Source organism: Ischnura elegans, chromosome 12, assembly GCF_921293095.1.
Source record: "Ischnura elegans chromosome 12, ioIscEleg1.1, whole genome shotgun sequence".
NCBI lineage: Eukaryota > Metazoa > Arthropoda > Insecta > Odonata > Coenagrionidae > Ischnura > Ischnura elegans.
Window position 1 is genome coordinate 23,731,141 of NC_060257.1, and position 20,407 is coordinate 23,751,547.

Consider the following 20,407-nt stretch of genomic DNA (forward strand, 5'->3'; position numbering starts at 1 on the left):
AAAAATATTAACTCTGCTTATTTTATGTTAATTTTCCAATTTTTTTAAATCAGCTACAAGTACCGATCTTAATTTAAAAAGTGCATAAACATAAGACCGTCGTAGCCATCGCTATTTGCTTGGCAACGAGTGCATATATCTTCCCAGATTGCTTTAAGCTTTATGAAAGTGGTACCTTAATGACGAGTACTTGTTACTGTTACTTTTATTATAATTCCTTATAGTTGTCTGTTAAGGTTTATACGCGACTATCGTTTGATACACATACATACTAAAATGTTAACGTGGTCATCAAGGATTTAAAAAAATATGAATGAAACTTGCGTTTTAGCCTCGTGGAGAAGAAATGTATAATTACTGTAATTGTGTAATGATGCACGCTCTCATGTTTTTTTTATATGGTCACGATGGCACCGAAGTATGGAGGTAGGAACGATTACTTTCAGAAAATCAATTAGGGGATTATATTTAATTGTTGGGGGATTCAAATCAGACAGAGGGGCGTCACGTGTCCATCAATGATTTCTCTCATAGTTATGTATGTGAAAGCAGTATCCTTTTGATAAATCATGATCACTATATCTCAGCTCAGAGCTGTAATAATTAGAGTAACGTAATAAGAATACTGTTAGTAAAAAGATCCCTTTTGGAATAACTTGTAGTAATTGAAAACGACGGCTAATGTCATACTTGAACCGTCTGAAGTTCAAGGTTCGTGCTTACGTCATGACAAAAACATTGTGACGGAAGCATATTATAATATGTGGCGTAGTTTTTAATAAAATCTTATACTCATCATGTAGTATTAGTGGTAGTGAAGTAGCCATTGTTTTTATGATTGTCTTTGTACTGCGATGCATGATTCCTGATTCTCAGACGTCTATGGGTTGGTGAAGATTTCCAATTCAGTTCAACGCTCGCTGCAGAAAGTGCAACGTAGTTGCGATATTATTTTGTAGGAGTAGGCACGAGGTGGAACTTTTATTCATTATTTTTTTTGCTGCCTCAAGTGCTATTATTTTTTCGTTCCCTATTCACGCATTCATTCATGGTTTCGCAAATGGCATTGTTTAGTTCAATTGCCCTTTCCAATCGCTTCTGCGAATTACTTACGTAGCAATCTCTCGTGTTGAAGTGCTATCATATATTAGTTACGCTCGTAACTATGCTTCCTGCCAAAAAACCGGACCCCAAAAATTGGTGACGAATTCCAGTCACCTTTTTTTTGCGAAACAGTTAGAAAAAACCTAAGTGTTTCATGAACATGACAGGAGTGTTTATTGAAAATTACGCAGCTTTTAACGGTATTTTTTTAAATGTAACTGTCACAAATCGATTTTACCTATTATTAATGTCCCTTGGAAGACTTTGGCTGTCTTAATTTATTATTTGTCATTTTTGTTTTAAATTGGAAATTATTCGTCATATTTTCCGACTTGCACAATATTGGGAACTTATAAATCTCCCTGTCTTTTACTTTTACATTTCATTCAATTGATACTCGGTATAAATTTCAGTATAGAGTGGAGTTGTTGATTGTATTCAGGGTTCCCACTCAACCGTGAAAACCTTGAAACCGTGAATAAGCCGTGAATTTCATCTGAAAAAACCTGGAAATAGCCGTGAATTTCATTATAAAACCTTAAAAATCTCTCAAACTTATAGAAAAAGAACTACAATTGATAGGTCAAAAGAAAAAATGATATTTCAATCATGTTTCAAGGCCGAGCCACTAACAAACACTGTCCACCCATTCATCTGGGCACGTATATTCGAAGTGCAATAATTGGTCCTTGTGCAATAGCACTTTCATTGCTAGGTGTGAATTCACGGTGCCTGTCGCGGTTGATAAATTTTTAGTTAACGTGCGGGCGGTGATTGTTACGTCATCAATATTTCTGCCTAAAATGGCTTATCAACATACCGTGAATTTGACGATATTTAGACCGTGAAAACGTGGAAAAAACCGTGAATTTTATAATTTAGTTAGAGTGGGAACCCCCGGAGTATTTGGAAAAAAATTAGTGCGCTGGCAAGAATTTGGCTTTCGGATTTGATGTTTTGATCTGGAATTCTCATATGATTATATTATTATAGCACTACGTGAATTAGTTATAGCATTAAGTACGCGACTATTTGCGTTGTCGCTCTCTCGCGGGTGCAAAGGTTAAAGTTATAAAACGTCTTGATTTGGAATTCGCCGCGAAAAATATCATTTGACTCCACCGGGATTCGAACGCGGTATTCCAATGTCGTTTATACCGCTAATGCATCATTATCCAAGCGAGAATCGGGAGATCCGGGTTCGAATCACGGTCGAAGGAAATGATTTTTCCCTATCGAATTTCTTCCTCACTTGAGTAAATGTATTTAGTTTGTCTAGCTTGCGAAGAGGTAAATAAATAACACTGTTCTTGTTTGTTTTCCAGTTCTGGCACAAGTTGTGCTTCAAGTGCCAGGTGTGCAACATGACACTGAACATGAAGACATACAAGGGATACAACAAACAGCCGTACTGTGAAGCGTAAGTACCTCACTTAAATTTACTACTCAAAGTAGGATTCTTTGAATCTTTTCTCTTTCAGGTATCAGGATATTTATTGTGTAGTTAAGTGGTTAAATGCAAACGTAAATTGGCCAACATTACGTTTCAACCTTGATTGGTAATAAATGATAAATACGTTGTCCTTTTGATCAAAGTGCTATGTTATTAATCCTCATCGTATTGTGCCTGAGGGGGAGATTTGCTTCTAGTTATTTTCATTGATCTCTTTGGATTTTTTAAATTTTTTATTAATTATTCTTCAAAACTACAAAGATACATTTTTTCACGAAATTATATTGTTTAAGTTTTGTGGAAAAATTTGCCGTATCATTTAAGTGCGGAAAAATATTCTCGGAAACTGTTGAGTAATGTCGTGAAGACTACTGTCGAGGTTTTCAAATATATTCATCAGGTAGAGATATTGCTTCAGAAAAGGTTATCGAAAGGGACGAATAGGACGAAGTGATTGGATCCGGGAGGAATAGGAATTGGATAGGACGAAGTGATTGGATACCTTACGGTGCTACGGTTGGTGCCACGGTGAAAAATCATTCCCTTTCACCGGTTGTGAGTTTTACCAAGCCATTTTCGCTCGTGAATTTTTCGTTAAGTTTCATCACAGGGCATCCCTTAAATTTAAATGACCATGTAAGAGACTTTGAAGAAGATCGTTTATGTGTAAAATCACGTGCGAAAAAAAACCGTAAATGTTTAACCATAAATTCAGTGGTAGGGAGAACGCCCTATTAAAATAATTTTATTCGACTGTAGTGAAATAATTCATTATATTTATATTTTAATCTTAAATTATTCAATGCGTGTTTGAAATGTTTTTCTGCCGCAACGCTTGAAATTGTATCGTCTTAAGTTTTTATCGTTCAAAGTGTATCACTCGGTTATATCAGCAAAAGGTGATAATATTATGATGAACTTTTCTTAGCCTAAAGATAACTGTGTGGGTTGACATAGACAAGAGGATTAGCTTTGCAGGTGATTATCTCATTCGAGGAATATTCGCTTTCTATTGTTTATCTTGGCCTTGGATGGGATTACGTGGCTGAAGCACTGTGAACTTCGGTATTTCCTTATCTGACTGGCTCACTTTCTCTCGTAAGGGAATTTCTGGCTGTCCTTACGTCATCAAAGGTTGTACTCGAGAGTTGAGCTCAGCCTCTGTTGTGATATTTTTGGCGCTAATAAATTGGAAGGCTTTGCGTCAGTGTGCCTTATTAAATATCAATTGTTTTAACGTCTACTAAAGGCGCGACTTAAGGCTGTACCATCGAGTCCAATGCCTAAATACCTAACCTAAATACCAGAAACGGTTTTAGTGTTTGTTTTAGAACGACAACTTACTGCATAGTACTCTTTTCAGTTATCTTTCCGTTTTTCAGCAAGAGAAATTAATCTATTAACATTGTATAATTATCAGTTCAATTTATAGTGTTCTCACCAATAGCTATATTACCAATAACGGTACTTTCAATGAGGATTACAAATTGGCTGTGAAAGGGAAGTCTATAATTGGAAAATAATGATGAATATTTAATTGTGAAATCAATTTATCGAGTAATTTCATCATAGATTATTTTCATAATTTACATAATCCTTAGAAATAGGTCTATTCACATTCATTTTTTTACTGACGAGTTGTCAAGTACCAGTACTCATCGGTCATAGCAGTAGAATTTATGAATATATCAACGAAGTGAGTCAATGGGAGAAATGCTAATATAATGTCGGGATATACGATTTGGGCCGAATTAAAGCTTTTTTTTTCAAATAGCAAGATCCGTTGGTCCTTACGAAGTTTAATTTATCCCTGTTGCGCTAGTCCACCCATCGATTGCAAAACCTGCGGTCCATGTTGTCATTTTTTGATCGCATTTTAAATTGTCGCTGTTCTCAATTGGCAGCGAGAATATTGCCCGTCGAACTTGTTTTTTATGCCTCGTGTTCATAGTCCTCGGCTCCAAGTGTGGCGATACGGGTGACCACATTCCTTTACGTTGCCAGGCAGCCGCGTCGTACCATATTGTCGCACCCTTCTATCAATGGTTTTCTGCTGTCAGGAAAAGGAATGCTTAAGAGTTTCTATTAAAGCGTTTTTGATTTATAAGTTCTAAATTACCAACATTACTGTAGTAAAATCTTATTCTGAGAACTTCTACGTGGCGTTTTACTGCTGATAGAAATAATAGTATAACTTGGGGAGTTGACTTTAATTCTGTTTCATAGCCACAATTGCTGACTGTATATTACTTATCGTTATTTAATGTAGTTTATTAGCGTTTTAAATTTAATATACAATTTTATATTGTATATGAAAATGCTTCCTTCTGTAAAAATAGCGTTTCTGCCTCAATGTGGAGGAATATCATCATAATTGGAGAAGAGAAATATGAATGCGAGGAATATAATAGTAAGGGAAATATTTGTATTTTATAAAAAAATCCATTCTGCATTATCTAATAACTCTTTTGGGGAGTTATTGTAGTAGAAAATCATTTGATTACTCATGTTGAATCCTCGCCCGTTCATTGCACCTGATACTAATTGACGGAGAATACATCTTTTAGCATCCGTCTTGTGGACCTCTCCTGGCCAGGGGACTTCTAATCTTTTAGAGGCATGAAGCTTATATCACCCGGCATCGCCGCGCACACGATGATGGTTTCGTAATTTCGATCCCACGCCGTGCTCTGGCTTGTGGTTTTCACATGGCGGAAGATTCTGGGAAAACAAACTTACGTATACAATCCGAAATTCTTGGAAAAGAGATAGCATCGCTCCTTATTTATCCGTAAAAGTGGATCAAACCTTTTGAAAATGCAAATAATCAGACCTAATGGATAAGAGCTATTTATATCATGGACGGAAATAGTGATAACTTCTGTGTTTAGTTCCATTAATATCTTTTTTTCACAGAAGTATGTTTGTGCATAGGTCCTAGGTTTTCGATAAAGTACCTTACGAGCCTGTGGTCTTTTCAATCATTTGAACGCGATAAGCTATCGCCAAAATTTTCTTCACGTTATTTAGTTTTTAAATTCAACAAGAAGACTTGTTCTAATTCACATATATTTTACTACCGTTAGATCTGAGATAGAAGGTATCGTGATTAGCTACGGAATGCGAAATTTTATCTTTGGGACTACATAGATGAAAGCGTGCTGCATGTAAAGTATTTTTCTAGCCAATCAAATTGAAAGTATCTGCTCAAACGTTACCTAAAAAGAATGATATTGTTGATGTGTGCATTTGATCTAGTTCACATTGCTTATAATGACATACGTATTTGATAGGAGGAGCTTCATCTTTGTCTAGAAAAAATTTGAGTTCGGCGTCAAATTATAATTATTACTTTGAGGTGTAGACTTTTCCGTAGAATGGATGGGCTTGATAAGTTGTTTTATTGTATATTAATTTTCTTTTTTATTTTTCTCATTTAAAATTACCAATAATTTATTTACCACTTCATTAGCTGCTGCTGATTTATTATATATCGAAATTTAAAATTGCCTCCTTGTTGCTAACATATTGATTTACAAAGCAATGTTTCCATTTCATCTTCGAATATTCGCACTGGTTTTTCGTGAGATGTTCACGTCTCAGAGGTGTTGAGTTCTGTTATCTTATCTGAGACGGTTTTCTTTTTCGTCGCCTGCATCCACGTGTCCGGATGTGGCTAAAGTTGCCGAGGAACCAGTTCACTAGAATGGAGGGAGTTTTGAGCATTATTTTTGGAAGGGACAGGGAAGCCGCCTGTGGCAAAATTGTGCCCTCTTGTGGTTACGTAGATTTTGGCTCGGCAAGGTAGGGAAGGAAGTTTACGAACCAGCAATTTGTTGCTGGAAATTTGTCGCATTTTCAGAATGACAGAATTGTTTTGGGTTGAGGAAACTTTTATTAAGTTCTCAGAATTTCGCGAATGTAATAAGTTAAATATGAAATTGTTTTGCCAGTTGGTATGAAATTGGTATAACGCTTATAAAATATCTTGATCATGTTTCACTTCGATTTATGCGTTCTCTCCATATTTTCGTGGAGGAAGACTATATTATACCAACTTCTTCATCCTCGCCAATTGGGGATCGGTATGCTTTTTTAAAAAAAATTATGCCTCTGCTTTGACTGCCTGCACTTATGGAGGTGCTGTTTCTCTTCCAGAAAATATTTAGCCCTCTCAGAACTTGAATTCAGCTTGATTGGTAACGAAATTTTTGTACAAAACTGGAAAGGGTTCAAAGAGTTTTGTGAAGTCTGGCCACCACAATTTAGACTTGTCTATTTTTTTGTGAGCAGGCCCCCGAAACCGCCCTCCAGACACACGGGACTTAGCTACGCTCATGATGATATTTATCTTTTTCATGTCTTTTCTCATGGTCTCAGTTCTCGCCTTATACGAGAGGGACGCCTACCTCGTCCCTTTGCTGTATCGTCATTGTCTTCTTCTTACCGCCAACGCCTTATCTTGGCACCCACTCGCAGTCAGCTCTACTGCTCCCCAGCCTCCCACATTCCCTCTTCTCACTTCGCTTTTGTCGCGGTCCAGCCATTCGAGATTCTCGCTACCTAAATAGGTCAATTAGTGGAAGAGTCAGTATTGAAAACTTTTTGAGATATAACTGAAAACTGTTTTGTCTCCTGGTTTTCTCGAACTTTGGCCTAATTTAGTAAATAAATAAGCAACAATAGCATCTGCTATCTGCAGTGTAGTGCGCGAGTATGGACACTGAGGAAGGGAGGCGTTTGAGATGTGGGTGTGGAGAAGAATAGAGGGAATGTAGTGAACGAAGAGGAGGAGGAACAACGAAGTGCTGGACATGGTGGGCGAGGAAAGGCAGCGTCTAGGTGAGGTACGGAGGAGACGGAAGGTGTGGATAGAGCGATTATTGAGCGGGGAGGGGATGTTGAAAACGGTGTCAGAGGGTAGAACGTTAGGTAAATGTGGGAGCGGAAAGAAGGGAATATTATTATTAGAAAAAATGAAAGGAAATTATTATGAATTGAAGAGGGATATCCATGCCAGTGACGCAGCGAGGGTGGAGGGGTGGGGGTTAATCGCCCCTCCAGAGCTCAGAGAAATGCTTATGTCTAATCCATTTTACTTAATTGGATTGATATTACTAAAAGAATAGTGTGAGAATTAATAAAATATCCCTCAGAAAGCCGTAAAACTCACCATTTTGAACCATTTATCTTAAAATTCCGCAATGTATTAATCTCGCACCTACCGCTTATACTGGTGGGTATTCCTCACCCCCAAGCACCCCGGTATTAGTTGCTCCTAAACCCCCCCAGACTTAATTCCTGGATGCGCCCGTGGTCCATGCAGGGAAGATAGACTGACAGAATGCATCTTAAATACTCCTTGAAATCCCATCATTACCTGTAGAATTCTTGAACAAATAACGTTTGAGTTTTTTACTGCACGCGCTCTCAGAGGACAATGTCCTTCAGCTACAAATTCCTTTGCTTCTCATTTGTTGCCTCGAAATTTCTATGTTAATAATTTGCCAGCTTTAGCTGTCTTCGGAAGGATTGAATGTTACTATTCACCTCTTTGCCTACTTTAACGGGGTTAGCGGAAGCGACACTGCAGACCACCAAATTTTCCATTTTCGTAGCTTAAGATTGCTGGTAGCGCTCGTAAATGATTTGGTATATTCTAAGGATAGGATTGTGTATTGTCATTACGAGAAAATGTTCATTTTAGTGTTAATTTCGAGCATGCACAACCTCAAATCTAAAGTTCATATATCATATTTCAGCCTGCTGTGGTACAGTTTTCGACCCCAAGAGAAAGATATTCCGTAATAGAGGAAATGTTTAAGTTATGTATTTTTGAAACATGCGTTTGTATTTTCTATGTCATAGCGTTAAGCCCCGTTTGAAACAACTTGGCTATAGCTCACTTAATATCATACAGACAAGAAAGTGAAATATTCCACCAATCACAGGTCAGACCTTGTATCAATCATGACATCAATTTGAGAGAACTTTCGATAATTCTTACTACTATGTATAAACTAACTACCTACTTGATACTAGTTACTTTTGAGGAAAATCTGTGCTTCTCTCGACTGATGGCAATTCCAAGTCGAGTTTTGCCGCTATAAGTTGTTGTGAACAAGTGGACGCTTTTCTCAAATTTTCAACTCCTTAGGTATGCCAAATTAAGTCAAGTTGTCGGGAAAGTAACCTTTTATTTTATTTTTTATTCTCAAACCACCGGATACAGCTCTAATTGGCCATTTTATACCGGGGTATTCAACAAATGTAACAAGTAAACGTACACGAACAACCATTCCCTGGACCGGGGAAACCTACCCAGGCGGGACTCGAACCCGCGACCTCTTGTTTGGTAGGCGAGGACGTTACCCCGCCGCCAATCATAAGTGATGTATTATTTTATATTATTTTCATTTTAAAATAACGTTGTAGCCGGTAAGTACTACTACTTATCGAACGTTACGCTTTCAGCGGATTAGTTTGAGTAGTGAGATTTATATCCATCATCCTAACAGTTCTTTCCTTGAATCTTGAAGCTCTCGGGATGATAAGCACAGTAGGCTGCAACGGCTTCAACCCTTGTCATCGCCCGCAAGGTCATAGCGTGCTCGACATCTCTTGATTATCATTTGCGACGCCTCGGCTGGTGTTGTTAAGACTGCCCTCGTCCTATGCCAGTGTGTCGCGACAGCTCATCAACGAGCTTGTATGCCTCCGTGCCAGACTGCTTAATCTCCCGACCCGCATTGCATCGGTAGCGGCGGGTTCTTGTCGACACGTTTAGTGGCAGAAAAAAAAACACAAAATCATCTCCACCGAGGTCACTTTTTTAGTTCGTGTATGGTCCCTGGATAACCTACGATACAGTGTTTAAAGGATGCCTCTCTGATGCACTCTCGAATCGGTAGTATTGTGCCTTTTTTTTCCCGACGAGGTTCTCCTTTTAAAATTAAGGATTTCAGCTCGAAATTTTAAGGGTTTATGTAATGGAGTTTCTTTCAACATTGTCTGTATCTTAAATATTAAAAATTTATGTCTTAGAGAATACTGCGGTAAGTATTAAAAGTTTTATTTGCAGGCAAAAGTTGACTCGATATATCCGTAAAATTTGATGATTCTTTATTTGAAAAATTAAGTTTCAAACTAATTGTTCGTTCAAAACTTATGTTATAGTATGAAAATTGTCGAGGTTCATAGATTTAGACTGGTCAATATTTTCCAATGCTTACAAATTTATTAAATCTACATCGTTATTTTCTAGATGTATTTCTTTCACATTTGAGATGTAGGCGAGCGTTGATAAAGGGTTACTTTCTTTACCTTGAGGATTCTAAGAAAAATCATACGTTTGAAATGATTTATGCTTCATTATGTTGAGCAAAAGAAGCTTTAGGTTGAACATTATAGCGTGGATGATCATCTGTTCTTTGGACACGAACTCCTGCCTATTACTTTCGTATGAAGTTGTAAACATAAATTTATGACAGCACAAAATACTCAGATAAGTAGCCAATTCGACGCGAAAATATCTTCAGCCTTTGAAAAAGGCAAATGAAGCGCTTGGGCGCGTAGCAAGGTCACTAATGCTCCAAAATTAACCGTTCGCCCTCCAGGTTTTTATCGTCAGACCGTCCATTTTCCGATTAAAATCAGTTTAACTACTTAATCATCGATTTACAAAAGGAATTATTACAAAAGGAAAAGGAGTTATTAAATGATACAATTTTTATCCCACGAAATTTCTGCAGTTACGTCACTCGCTTTACAGTTAAATATTTCGATATAGGTTAGGTATGCTTAATGGTGTGAATACGAGCAATACAGCTACTTCCTCGGAATTTCTGTTGTACTCGATTCTTTCTACCTAGGCAACGGCAAAAGATAATAGAAATAAACACCCCGTTTATTGATTGCATATCCTTTGTTTTTGTGCCCGATTTCAAGTTCCTATACCTGCAAAAGCAATTTTGGAATGTCCAGCTTTTAGATTTCAGCACACTGTGCGACGAGACGACTTATCGGCCCATGCAGTTTTTTTTCCTCCGTCTCCTCTCGTGTATATTTTTCTTTTTCCGCCGGCTTAAATCTTGTCTCGGCTCGTTAGACGGAAGCCATAGTAGTGTGCCCTCGCCTATTTTCCTTTCCCCTATGAACCTCTCGTCCGAAAAAATACTCTTTCTCGTGGGCGCAAAACCCTTTAGCAAGTGACCCTGTGTCCATTTTCTCGCGGCCTAATTTTGTCATGCCATTCATACCTCGTTTGGAGGTGCGTGTTAAAGGGGGCGATAATAGTCCGTATGTATTGACTTAGTGTATTGGCCTCAATATAATTATTAGAAGTCGCTATCCAATACTCAATATAAGCAATTTGTTTATTCTCAGAGGAAATCTATTCAAGAGTTCTTAATATCAGCTTTTGCGCAAAATACCAAGATTAAAACGGCTAAATTTGAGATCACGTGGTTTATCTGATAGATTTGATTGGCTGACTACGGCGTCAGTGTTTCTTGTAGTTTATATCGATTAAAATTTTTATATACATTAATTTTTATTCTCAATTAGCAGAAATAGTATTAGGATTTTAATAAAATGTAATTGTATGTTTTATTTTGCTGTTTCCATTTCCCAAAATATTACAAAAGTAGGGTTTTCAATGCTGGCCTCAGCACTTGATAACTGGGAAGCCATCATGCGGGCATTTGCTTATATATTTCGTTTGAGGAGTCAACGAGATTCGTTGTGACAAAGGATAAATAAGTTGCTGCTTTCAAAGCCTTGAATTCGCTATCTGCGCTTGATTTCGAATAAGTGGTGATAGCAAACCATGCAACCGTGTGCTGTAACTCTCATCTAATTGAAAAGTTAAGATTCATTCGGAAAGAAGAGAGTTCATTTCGAGAAGGTGGATGGATTCATTTGAAATAGGTTCACCAAACAAACTTTCTTGTTCACTCAGTGATTCAATATTCAACCTTCTGTCTCTTCGAATAGAATATATAATTTTACATAAGTAATGAGTATTGCTTACGGTCACTAGAACTTGACTTAATTTGGCGTAAATAAAGAGTTGAAAATTAAATAAGAGCGTCTAATTGTTCACAACTTATAGCGACAAAATTCGACTTGGACCATGGTTTTGAAGCAAGTTCAGCAGAGATAGTAGAGGAGTAGTAAGCTTCATTGCTGTTTCCCTGATGTCATGCTTATTTTTGAGCATTCTATTCTCCCAAAAAAAATATTGTTAGTGGAAAAATTAAAATTGACCCAAAAATTTCCATTAAAAACAACAGTTTGACAGGGCTATGAGTTATATAGGAATAAAGATAACTGGTGGTAAATAGTTATTATTATTATTGTACAAGTTACAAGTTGGCTATTTGCCAGGTGGTAACACTTTATATAAAATTAAAAAAATATAGTAAATGAAAAATACATCATCAAAATGAAACTAGATAGTGAATTTACTTAGTTTGGGCAAAGAGAAAAATTTTCGTAGGGGAGAATCAGGTGGAGGAGGGGTGCGTTTCTGGGGGTTTGAAGCAAGTTCAGCAGGGGTAATAACTCTCAAAATTTCAATAATTTCTGGGTGGGCTAAGCCTCTTTAGACCCCCCCCCCCCATCCTTGGATACGACCTTGGTAAATGGAGTTAAGCTTCATTACTGTTTCCGTGATTTCATGCTTATTTTTCGAGCATTCTATGGTGTCTGCATATGCCGGGCTTCGTCCGATGTTTTTCATGTCTTATGGACACGTTTAGTGTCCGCATAGTGGCAGAATTTTCCCCATGCCATTCAGAATTAGGTCGCCGAGGAATTCTTCGGGAGGCATCCGTCGAAGCGTGACTTTTTTTTTGCCTCGGGCAGCGTAGCCAAAGCCAGTAGGACTAACAGGGCAGGACGATTTTTCGCCTTGTCTCCGACCTAGTACGTTAGCCGCCTTCTTAACGATTCCTCTTGCGCCGAGGTCTCCGCGCGGTCAGCGTCTGGGATAATGGACTAAAATGGCTTTCGTTGCCAACATAACGGCTGCGTAATTCCCTGTTGGTATGTGACAAGTTCACACAAGTCCGAGTAGTTTCTGGTGTAAAGGCCAGTTGGAGCGTCCTGGAAGGCCGTTGGGAATTCAAATAAACACTTATGTCCGTTAACCCGCAAGGAATTTCCTCCGTTGACGGAGTATTTTGTGCGTTCCTTCATTACTCGCCATGTAACTGTTGTATGAAGAATACATCGCGACTAAGAAATACTTTAAATACTTCCAAAGTAAATAATGTTCGCGTTTTTTTTAAATGCTTTGCTTTTTTAATTGAGATGCATTGATTTTCAAAATCAAAGTTTTGCTAAAGAGAACTTGGAGAGTTTAAAAGCTTTTTTTAAAAATGTTTTCTTAATTAGCTTAATCAGTCAAGAGTGACTTCATTTTCATGTGACGTACATGATTGGACTACAAATACTGCATTTATTTTGTAATTACTCAAAACTTTCCTAGGCAGATTTCCTAAGTTTTAGTTTTTTTTTATAGAGTACAGGTTTCTGTCGCAAAATCATTCATATTCTAGCTGAAATCAACATTTTTCATTTGCTTATAGGACAGCATAGCCATAAGATGTTAATAAAAAAATTCAGATTTTCAAATGGCGTATCTACCGAATTGAAATCCTTCACCATGTCTTGGTAGTTAAAGTATTCACTTCAACTATTATGTAATTAAATAATGAAACTGGAAAACTTTTGAAACTTTGAATTTATAATAATTAGAGTAATCAGCTCAATTTTAAATATCCACGAATGAATGCTATTAAAACGATAGTATTACTGGACTATCCATGAAACTGTGAGTGTATGATAGCGTAATCAGTGCATATTTCACTAAAATTTGGCTTTCGAATTTGATGCAGACGTTTAAAATCTTGGCTCTCAATGAGGCGTAAATAATTTCAGAATATTCTAATTCTGGGTCAGTTTTAATGGAACGAGATTAAATCTCGTGTAAAGTGTAGGATGCATGTGCTTTAAGTATTGATCGACCTGTTCATTAAACGGCCGATTATGTCATCAATATTTGAATATTTCTGTATAAAATATGTTTAAATATATTTTATCAGAAAAATATTAAAGTCTTGTGCTGTGTCATCTAGCATTTATTTAGCTGAAATGTTATAATGCTATTTTGAAACCATGGACGCATGCCTATATTCCTCGATAAATTTTCTCGTCATGCTGGAAAATCTGTTGTCATTAATTGCAGTCATCAACTTCAACGTTGAAAACCTTGGCCTCATGTTTATCAGCTGTTCGTGATGTATGTGTATTTTACCAATCGTATCAGGGGAAGAGATTTGTCTAATCTTAAGCCATTAAATCTTCGGTGATATATATATGAGGATGGTGGCTTTTATCTCTAAAATGTTGGTGGAATTTGCCTAAAAAGAATTCTAGAGATATCTTACCGAGCGTTGTTAATACATTTGTGTCTGTGTAACTTTTCATCGATAGGAATTGCGAATTATCGAGTGCTCCCCCTACTTGCTTGCTTCGGTTTACAAAGATGGTAGAAAGCAGTGGCGGATACATATGGGGGGGGGGGGGGCGCACGCCCCCCCCTTGCGGGACCACCTGCATTACCTAACATTGCAGAACCATGAAAGTATACCGGGACTAGCCACGGTGATAACTTTTTACGGAGTCACCCGCAATGCACAAATAGTGCGAAAAATCCACAGAGGAAAAATCATTCGCCTTGACCGGGATTCGAACCCGGATCCCTCGATTTCCGGCCGAGTGCTTTAAATTACGTACAAATTTAAATTTTTTATATCATAATACAGCATTATCTTGTATAAGTGTAAAATCAGCTTAAACGAAACTTTCTCAAACTTTGCATGCGGCTTATTTTTCATTCCGATAACAGTAAAGGTAGCTCATGAAATATTTTGCGCCCCCTCCCACCTTGAATTTTTTCTGTATCCGCTACTGGTTGAAAGTTGACAATATGTGCATTGCAACTAAATGGAAAACTTGTAAAAAGGAAAGAGGTTACCCAAACTCTAGATTAGTTTCAAGTGAACAATAAAAAGTACCATAACTTTTTATTGTTCAGAATGGATTTTCACAAAGTTAAGCCAGAAAAAATCGAGTTTATTGAATTTCAAGTGAGTTATGGATTTATTTCATCTTTACTAGTCTGCCATTTTGGCCTACCTTCCCCTCTACTAAGTAAGACAGAAAAGTGAGTGAGTTCCATATTCCTAAACTGTCGTCTCGAATTCGATCTGAAAAACTTGGTGCGTTCGAGATCCTCCACCCCTGACCCCCCTGGGAACTCTTCAGAAGAGGGGCCCCATGGCTGGTTGCGAGTCATCCTCCAAGGTCGCGTGAAAACCTCGTCCCCCTCCTTCCGGATATAAATTGGTGGAAAGCAAGAGTTTTTCGCCGCCTTCGGCTCGAAAATTCTCAAGGTTGCGTGCCTTGACTGCCGGCCCGAGGCGTCTCGCTTCGCAGCATGGTGGAGCAGGGTCAAATAAACGGTCCTTCTGTTCGTCTTCTCGAAGAGGGATGGATGAATGGGTTCTTCTTCGGCTGCTTATATGTGTGTAAAGGCGGCCGCTCGTCTGGGACATCCCATTGATATCCTCCCTCCCCCTCCACCCTCTCTTTCCCTGACCACCTCCGTAGGCCAAAGAGGCGCTGCTGGTCCTGGCTAGGCCTTCTCAAGTGAGGGCCGTCCCTGCTGTTGAGTCGGCTCGTCTCGTAGGCGGCGACCGGAAACTGCTATGCTCCGTCGGCATCCGGAACCATTAGGAACGAACTCATTTATGTGAGAGGTACCGTGAAACCTGTCACAAGCGGACATTAACGGTCCACGGTATGTGAGCGGTGTCCTTAAGTTAGAGGTTACGCGGCAGTATCTTCAATGTTCATCTGTAGTATTACAGCATATCGATGGTTAAGTTCTAACAACACGTATCACAAATTCGGTCGGTTTGAGACAGTATCTTAAACAAAGTGTAATAGCATTAAAAAATAAAATACGATCAAAAAACAACTCTTTGTTTGAAAATAAATGCTTCTTTTAAAATTTAATGAACTTTTTGTTTTTAATTTTAGTGTACTAGTAAAAAAATATCGTTTTTTTTGCTCTCCTGAAAAGTTGCTTTTCTTGAGATACGTGTTGTTATAACTTAGCTATCGATATGCATTTTGGAGTGTCTATAGATTGTATTCCAACTATGAAATCTGTAAATAGAAATGAATTGTTAAGGAAAATCGTATATGCATTTTCGTTCAAAAGTTAATTGTTCTTAAGCATGTTGGTAAACTTTTATCTCAATGGTTGAAAGAATAACTTTAAGGGAAATAATAAATTCATTGTTTTGCTTTTCCCATTTGATTTTTTTTATCCACTACCAACAATGTCCTTTCCAGGGTTACCTTGTGTCTGAAGCCTTCCTTCGTTTTTTCCCGCTTGTTTATGATGAAACTCATTTTGTAAAAAAAGTTAGAACACTTTGCGAACTTGCTTTGTGTCAGAGATTTGTCGTGGAATTGTTGTAATTTTATTTTTTAGATAAAATTATTTCAGATTTGAATAAAACTTGAAAAATGATGCTTTCATCTTGAAATTATCATTACATCTACACGTACTAATTACCCGTGTCATCATTTGTGTGCATTTAAAATATTAAAAAATATAGCTTAGTCTGTGCTATCCTCTTTCTCAAATTTGAAAGTTTTACCTCTCTCCAAGGTGAGTTTTCGTACTTGTGGCATGAGTAAAGTGAAATTTACTTTTTTCGTGATTATTTCAATAATTATTTATGGAGTTAAAAGCAAATATTGCGGCGCGATGGAAGATCAGTGGAGGGGGAGTGAGTCGTCCTCAGAAAGGGAAAGGTAACATCCAGCTGAGCTAAAACGATCGTTGAGTTTGAGGGAAGAGGAATTCATTGCGATATGACACTTGATCGCGTTCATACCTTCAGAGGGTTCTTCGTTTCGGTTGGTAGGCTACGCTCCCAGTGACGTCGCGGCTAGAGCTCGGGGGAATTGGTCACGGTTAATGAGTGCACCTTTTAGCCTAACCTTTTCCTGTTCCACGGAACCTGTATCATGTTTCCCATTTAGCTAGATCCCATATGCAGTTGCCGCTATATTCAAAGTTGTGCGCATGGCAATAAAAGTGAAACGAAAATGGTGTCGCGACTTCAAAATGTGACGATTTTCTTTTTTTTATTTAGGTCTCGGCCGTTGCTCGTGTTGAGCCTCTCATTGTTAGGTAAATTGGCTTCCGTCGTTTTCATACGCTGTTGAGCTCTTGGTGTGGCCCCATCCACCAGTATTCTGGTTTTGTACGACATTCATTTTTCACAAAATTGAGGCCATAGCTTGGAAAGTTGACAAAAAAGTATAAAATACATTACTTTGAGTTAATATTTGTTCATGATAAAATGGCAGACATTTTGTATACTCACAAGCGTAGGTCACTTGCTACTATGGAAAATATGAGTTGTTTTTTTAAGCCTTGAATCAACAAAAAAGTAACTGACTCATCAGTACACATTTTAGCTGTGAACATTTTTACTTGCTAAACTGAGAATTTTCCTGGAGAGCGTGCACTATGACCTTCCCTGATAAATGTTATTGCGTAATATGTCTGTTTGATGGAATTAAGTTAAATCGAATTATCGAATAAAATCAGACAAAATTGAAAGACAATAACATTTCATATGTCCCTAAAGTGAGCGGTGTCCTTATAAGTTAAAGATTACCCGGCGATATCTTCATTGTTTGTCAGTAGTTTTACTGATTTTGTATTTTTGAGTGTGTGTAGGTGATTTCCAAGTATGAAATATGTAAATCAAGGTGAATTGTTAACCAAAATTAAATTTGTATTTAATGTAAAAATTGATGTGTTCAAATATGTAGATACACGTTCATCTCAATGATGGAAGTTCTCAAATAACAGTTGCTGCGTGCAAACGTTTCGTGTTATAGAGAAAAGAAACTTCATTTTTTTGCTTAAATATTTTTCTCGTAGATCCATCCTCAATGCGGCACGGGTAATTGTTATAATATTGGGTTGTTTTCCCCTATCGTTTTTAGAAAAATTGGCAACTTTTTTAGGGATCATAGACTAGAATCATAAAATTTAGTTTTACTGTATACTTTTAGAGCTCTATTGGCATCTGTTGCACAAGGGTGCATCGCTACCATTGCGTAGGAGTTTTATAGAACAGGGCGGTTGAGGTTGTTACACCCACCATCCCCTTGTCTCCCTTTCAACCCCTCTGGCTTAGTGAAGTGTAACGACTTCCACGTCCCAATTTTCCGACGTTTAGCAACGTCTGCTCTGCGACCGCACCCTCTACCCTTCAAAAACCTTCACGGCTCCTCCCACTTGAACACCGGGCTGCCAACAACTGGATATTACATGTACGGGCTTCATAACCCCAATGGGAAAATTCTAAGTCGTTTTCAACGTGACCCTGAGTGTGATTGCGACAGTACCTACTCTGGAAAAAATATATGTTTTCATAAATCGAGAGGCCCCTCTTAGAAAGATGCCTATATTATACGGAAATCCTGTTAGAACGGTAATTAATGCTTTCCCTTGTACTTTTAACTACACAAATTTTCCAAATTCTTTGCTGTGACCAATATTCCTTTGTTTCGTCACATCTGGGACTGCGAACTTCTAGTGTAATAGATAAATTATTTAGTCTTTCGGTAATTTTTCGAGGTTTCAGGCAATGTAGAGGGGTTCGATTCTATGTCTTTTTGCCGTATCTCGTCTCGTTACCCCAAACATTTGTGTGAGTGAGTGGTCGGAGGTGAGTTTTATAGTTCATGGATAAACTTCGCGCTGCATGTTTCTCCTTGATCTGTGACTGAGTGATCGTTCTTAACCCTTCCGTTCCGTCCTGCCGCCGTTCGCACGGGCTTTAAATCGTCATTACGCTTCGGACGGGAAGGGGACCATCTGGTCGTGGGCGTTGTACTCTCCCCGCCCATTGTGTCGCTATAAGGCCGGGGTTATGGAAGGGTGTGGGGGTCGGAGAGGAACCTTATTGCATTGCCGAGCAGATGCTGCGAGCGAAATCGTCAGGAATTTTTATTTATAAATCTCCCGTTCCACTTCACAATCGACAACATCGCCACCGCCGCCCACCGTTGTTGTCAAGTTTCCACAACAATGACCCGCGGCGTGGTCCTTTGTGTCGAGTGAAATTTTCCCCCGTTCTTTTTTTCTCGGCGAATTATCTGGGCGGGACAGGAGATGTGCCGCTGCGCCAGCCAGCCGTGGCTGAGAACAGCAAGTCCTATCTCGGGTATACTTAAGGTGGTACATCAGTGCCTCAGCGGAGATTGTCGATGTAGACCATCAAACTCCCTATTTGTTGGCATAGTATTTTCGCTAGAGTTTTTCTAGGAGGTCGGTCCTTGAAAAGAAATACTTATTTATCTTTTATGTAATTTCAAAGTATGCTCTTCTAATTAGACCTCATTGACTGATGGCCATAATTGCACCATTTTAGTGCTATAGTTTGAAGAAATTGTATATGTAAATCCGCTTTTTCTATACAGGTTCTTGCGGCGGCACCAGTCTAAAAATAGCATAAATATTGATTAATGCTTGAATGTGTGTGTCGTTTGTACAAAAATAGTGATAAAATGTTTGTCGTGCCGTAATATTTATGATAAAAATATAATTTTAGCTCGTCACCAGACAGATTTCTGAGTTAATAGATAATGAATTGAAGCCAAGTTAAGTTAGTTACTGGAAGATAGCATTGCGTTGGGCTCATTAACTGGGAAAAATATGAGAATTGATGAGTACATACTCATTTTAGGCACCCTAATTTTAGGTTTTTTATATGAATGGATGTTATCCATGGTTGAAAATAATTCTTACAACTAAATTCTAAATGAACTAATTGAGTAGCATGGCAAATTCGTGAGCTTTTCTCGATAATGTTCTCTAGTATTCAGAATTTTCATAGTTTCCTGTGATCTACCCATAGATCGACACCTTTGTTAATATGCTATTATTTTTACCACCCTTATGACCTTGACTGTGATTTTACTGGATCAAAGGTTGAATTTTGGGAAAGAAAAGTGTTATTTTTCAGTTTTCTCGTATTCGAAAACCCATGAATTGACATCTTGGTCAATGAAATTCAGACTTGATTCTATCTCGATTCAGTTAACTTTGAAACCCCGTGAGGAAAATTCAACTTTTTTTGTTTGGGCCCACATTGTGAGGTCAAGATGTCAAAATTCTAAAATTTTGCTTGCACTCAACAAAACTCAGAACCTTTCCCCATAAGTTTGCCAATTTTCATGAATATCGCTCGATGCGAAAGTACTAAAATTAGAGGTCAAAAATGACACTCGACCTGCGGGACAGTCTGTATGTTCTCAAGTTAGTGGCTTGAACTCATGAAGTCGTCGCGGTGGTCAGTCGGCCTCATGTGAAGAGTTGTGCATCGGGGCGCGTGGGTGTTGGAGAGGAGGTTTGACCGTCGGTGATGAGCCAAGGGTTTAGTGTGCGCAAGGGAAGGCTACTTTAAAAGGGAACTGGTGGGCGGGCGGAGGCAGGAAGCGGTGGATTAGTGGAGCACGCTCCCAAGGACTGCCTTGTGTCGGAGGGATGACGAGGACATCGGGCACGGAATAACCCTTGCCCTCCTCTAACCACCCTCCCCCAATGCATGTAACTGCCTCCCTTGCATTGCCGATTGCATTAGTAACACCACTGAGTATGTAAACGTGTGAGATTAGCCAGTGGCGTAACTAGGAATATGCTTTGGGGGGATGAGGAGGCTTTGGGGGAGATGAGTTAGTGGG

The 20,407-nt window shown here is 38.4% G+C and overlaps 1 protein-coding gene across 2 annotated transcripts in view; it reads left to right on the forward strand.

The window, feature by feature from the left end:
• The window catches only part of LOC124169694 (LIM and SH3 domain protein 1), a 138,036-nt gene that overhangs the window by 9,961 nt on the left and 107,668 nt on the right, over positions 1-20,407 (forward strand). For both annotated transcript variants that reach the window (XM_046548376.1, XM_046548375.1), the window contains exon 2: positions 2,430-2,524. In XM_046548376.1, coding sequence (XP_046404332.1) covers positions 2,430-2,524 — 95 coding nt within the window. The remainder of the gene's footprint in view (positions 1-2,429; positions 2,525-20,407) is intronic.